At 35.7% G+C, this 4,638-nt stretch overlaps 1 protein-coding gene across 1 annotated transcript; it reads right to left on the reverse strand.

Annotated features, from left to right (window-relative positions):
* Positions 1-413: 413 nt before the first annotated feature.
* On the reverse strand, positions 414-1,974 carry LOC145890089 (uncharacterized). Its single transcript, XM_082981128.1, has 7 exons — positions 1,903-1,974; positions 1,759-1,828; positions 1,471-1,629; positions 1,116-1,268; positions 815-946; positions 596-740; positions 414-479 (listed from the first exon to the last, which is right to left on the reverse strand). The coding sequence occupies exons 1-6, from the start codon at positions 1,972-1,974 to the stop codon at positions 598-600; spliced, it is 729 nt and encodes a 242-aa protein (XP_082837254.1). The 3' UTR covers positions 414-479; positions 596-597.
* Between the last annotated feature and the right edge of the window lie 2,664 nt (positions 1,975-4,638).

The raw sequence follows: 4,638 nt of genomic DNA on the forward strand, positions 1-4,638 counted from the left end.
ATTAGCATTGAAATACAAATACATAGGATCTAAAACGAGAAATGATAGGCAAACACACTTTTGCTGCCATACAGATAAGATATGTTTGCAATTCTTCCACGCGGTCGGTTCCTAATGGTCATAATCAAAACTGGTCCAGACGAAAAAATCAACTTACGATTTTTCAAAACACATATTTATTTCTGAATATTATAGTTTCTGTGTACATGATCAACAAACAACGAATACCCAAATACAAGTGATATGCATATATGTTTAGTTTTCATAAGGCTACACCGAATACAACTACGAGGGGCAGCAGGTTCACAGGACGTTGAATAAATATAATTTTATGCTTCGTTTCAAATCAAATAAATTTAATCAAATAAAATTGAATATCCGCATCGTCACAATAAATTACATCAGTCAAAGGTAGATTACATCGGTATTATTTAAAAAAAAGCATAACTGCATGTCATTCCATTTTTTCTCTTCTTCACCTGCAAGTATAATTCCGTGGTTTTGCACAATGTCTGTGGCATGGATGCCTCATGATGCTCCCCGTGATATTTTTAAATTTTAATGTTTCAATTTCTCGTTAAAAGCTAAATCTCACCTTTATTGTTTTATGCAATTGGCCAGACAAGCTCTGCAGTTCTTTAGAATATCGCGGTCACTCTGTAGTGGCGAGGAACACGTCGGGCAAGTTGTTGTTTTCGCAAGTCTGCGGCACTGACCTTTCTCTCTGTTAGTTCCGGTGGCTACCGTGAAATAAAACACATTAATTGATAGCGTAAAATTTCAAACACGCCAATGTTAAGACACACTAACTTACAGCAATTATCGGAAAGACATTTAAAACACTCCTTATTAGCAGCTTCCACTGAGTCGTGTGCATACATGAAGTTCACACATATATCACTCGCAAAGCAAGCATCGTCGCATTGGGCAATAGTCATTTTTTTTTCTGCGAATGGAAAAGTTACATGTTATTTAAACTATAGGAAATTTGGATAAGAAAGCCTGAACTGTTTGTGTGCTCCATTTTCGGTTAAATAAATTTAAATAATCCTCGATTGCTCAAAATGTTGAAAATATCAGAAAAATCAGAATAAAAGAAAAACAAAATATACAACCGTTAAGGGTCTTGCATGTCTCCGTGCACGTTTTGCAAGTTGCTAGTTTATCAAGTGCGTGGTTTGTAATTGATGGACAGGACGAGCAATTTTGAAAAGCTTCTTGCACACAAACAGAAGCAAAGTTGTTTTGTACGACGGTTCTAACCTTTCCTGTAGAAAGAAAATAATACGAAAATGTAAGCTATTCTGCTTGCCTTTGTTTCCGGCAAGTTCAATCTTGATAAAACAATCAATTTTTAATTTTCTTGTGCGTGAATGCAGTTTTTGGCAGGTGATTATCTTATTTGAGTTGCACTTTAAATTGAAGTAATATCCAACGTAACTGCTCTCATTGGAGATATCGTTTACTTACCACATGTTGTTAGCACACAGTTCTGACACTCTGTGGTCTGCTGCTTCAGTACTCTCTCAACATCGATAGGCCGCGTGCACTCGTGTTTCCTGATGCAACCATGCGCGCACAATTTGTTAAGACAATTAACTTGGGGAACCGTATAACTTTTTGGAGTTGCTGCAATGAAAATCAAATGTTACAGAAGGTGTTCAAGGCAGCGACAGGCGAGAATTATTTTCTATAATGACCTTAAAATATTTTCGATCCAGACAACAAAAGCCAAACTTATTCCAGTGATTATCTTACCGTGAGCAACGGCGATGCAGAGTGCAAGTAGAAGAATTGACTTCATGTTGATAAAGTTGTTTTCGAGAATCTGGTTGTTAAAATAACATTTACAAGCGATAATAAAATAAACATGTAAATAAGTTATACCGTTGTAAAACTCACCTTTAATATCTGTTTCGCTTCTCTCGGTGATTGCAGCTGTACTGTGGTTGTGATGGTGAGAATGCTTAACATTTATAACCATAAACTCGTTGGTAATTTATTATGGAACTTCATCAATTCAAATGAAAACAGAAGTTGATCATAAATATTCATGTCATGTATGTGATGGTTTTGTGAATTTTTTCTTTGACAAATTTGACTTCCTTGTTTTGGTGAACATAAATTAAATTACCACCTTCCGGATATCTCACTTCCTAATGTTCACCCATACCTAATCGTTCGTTAGGGATTTATGTGTTCGAACGATATTGGCTAAAAAACACCACCTAGGAATTTGGGTAAAGTTTAATTTTGGCTGTAAATTGGAAAAAATAATCCTTATGTTATAAGGTTTGCAGGCTTGGCAGCCCGGGCATTGCAACCTTGCTGGATCAACCACTTTTTCCTGACAAGTCGGAACAAAATTTGAAAAATCAAGCTCCCGGTGGGGTTTGAACTCACGACTCTGGGCTAACCAGGGCCAACGCTCCACCAACTGAGCTACAGGAGCACAGTGGTTTCACGGGGTATATTGTGGCCAAGGTACACTGGTGCGCAAGCGCACAACTTGCCAGGCAACCCTAATTTTGCAAATCTTGCCTATCAACTCGTTGGAAACATTTTCATATCTACACAGGCATGTGTTTTGGAAATTTAGTCAAATACAAGTTGAATATATAGATATTCCTTTTGTCTATGTAATGGAATATTGATTTTTTTCTTTGACAAATTTAATATCCTTTTACGATTAGTGTTCGTGGGACATGAAGTTAGTCGAAACAAGGAAGTTGCGGTAAACCCTGTATAAAAGGCAATTAATTTGCGGTTATTAATAATACACTAACTACAGTCGATGTATCAGGTTTCCGAATATTGTGCATTGCTGTAAATTAATTTCAAAATTGGTGGAAGCTGGAAATTTTTGTTGCTTGCAGAAGTTATTGATGGATTATTGTTTACTGACTCCGCTTATTGAGCGTCAACTAATCAAATATGTTGAACAAATTAACTGTTGTAAAAGCAGTTAACCATTACATGGAATAGGAAAGCTAAAGACAATATGCTGATAATTAGAAAGCAATCATATCATCAGTAATGTGAACTAAGTAACTGAGTTATAGATTTATGACATATAATTTTGAATCGATGAATATAAAGCTATGATGTATTGTGAATCAGTAGTAGACGGCTCAACCTTGTACTTGACCTATATAGGAATGCTGTTTAAATATTCCATTGGCTGAAATCCACCCGAGTTGTTATTTGGTCGAGAAAAACCCCACTGATTTACAACACAACAAAGCTTTATAATAATCGATTCAAAATCATATGTTAAAAACAATTTCAGTTGGTTTACTCAGTTAGTGAGTTCACAAGACTGATAATGAGCTTGTATCTGACGTCACATTTTTCGTATGTTATGTTGTGTTTACGTGGCATCTGTATTTTTATTAACGTCGAGTAATACGCCACGAACCCATTTCAACATGCGGCGGATAACGCGTTGTTTATTGTATGCACGGAAGACAGCTAAATATCCGGCTATTCAAATTACGTGACCCTTCCATCAACACAGCTGTCATTTCAAATGAGTCACGTATCAGTCCGAACCCAAACGACCCTGTATGCATTTTCTATATAAGCCACACATTTTTTGGGTAAAATGGAGTCAAAAAGAGTCACATAGAGTCATATGGAGTCATATAGAATCACATAGAGAAATATAGAGTCACGGAGAGTCGCATAGAGTCATTTAAGTCAAGACATTAAGTCAAATATTTTCAAGCCAAACAGACATACATTTTAGTACGCGTGGTTTGTAACGTTTTTTTGTAATATTCGTGCGACTGTTATTTATGCATTAAACCGACAGATTGACTTTGGGTTAGATAGTAGCCTTTTCATCAGGAGTCAGATTTTGTGCAGACGTTTTGACGTCTTCGTCAGGGCTTGTGTGATTCAGCCCTACAAGCTCAGCAGCGTTCGAAACATTTGCTAAATATTTATTAGCAGATTAGTTTTTGCTTCCCTATTCCGTGTTATCATTAAATGCCCTTACGATAGTAATTTTTTTAACATATTTGATTAGTTGACGCTTAATAAGCGGAATATGAAAACAATGATGCATCAATAACTTCTGGAAGCAACAAAATTAATTTTTAATTTTCGGCATCCTGAAATGCACAATATTCGGCAACCTGATGCATCGACTGTCGTTAGTGTATTATTAATAACTGCAGGTTAATTGCCTTTACAGTATTTGACACAACTTCCTTTTCAACTAGCTTCCTGACTCACAAACACCAATCACTGTTTTTGTCGCTTGATTGTTTTGTCATCACTGTTAAAGCGTAAAACTATTGACAGATTAATCAGGGATATCCGAAAACAAACCAAATATTTGTATAAACACCAACAGAACAAGATAAAATTTGTCAAAGAAACAAATCATTATACAATCACATACACAAAAGGGATGTCTATGTTCAACTTGTATTTAGCTTAAAATTGATGACGTTCCAACATAAATTATCAACGAGTTTATGGTTATAAAAGTTAGGCATTCAGACAATTACAACCACAGCACAACTGCAATCACAACGAGAAGCGAAACAGATACCAAAGGTGAGTTTTACAACTGAATAACTTATTTGCATGTTCATTTTATTATCGCTTGAAAATTGCAAATGTTATTTT

The sequence above is a fragment of the Ascidia mentula genome, chromosome 2, assembly GCF_947561715.1.
Source record: "Ascidia mentula chromosome 2, kaAscMent1.1, whole genome shotgun sequence".
Taxonomy (NCBI): domain Eukaryota; kingdom Metazoa; phylum Chordata; class Ascidiacea; order Phlebobranchia; family Ascidiidae; genus Ascidia; species Ascidia mentula.

Bases quoted from the DNA above. Each gene is read 5' to 3' on its own strand.
- LOC145890089 (XM_082981128.1), bottom strand. From the start codon at position 1,974: ATGTTAAGCATTCTCACCATCACAACCACAGTACAGCTGCAATCACCG. The intron at 1,829-1,902 runs GTGAGTTTTACA...TTTAACAACCAG, and splicing joins AAGCGAAACAGATATTAAAG to ATTCTCGAAAACAACTTTAT. The intron at 1,630-1,758 runs GTAAGATAATCA...TTTTCATTGCAG, and splicing joins CTGCATCGCCGTTGCTCACG to CAACTCCAAAAAGTTATACG.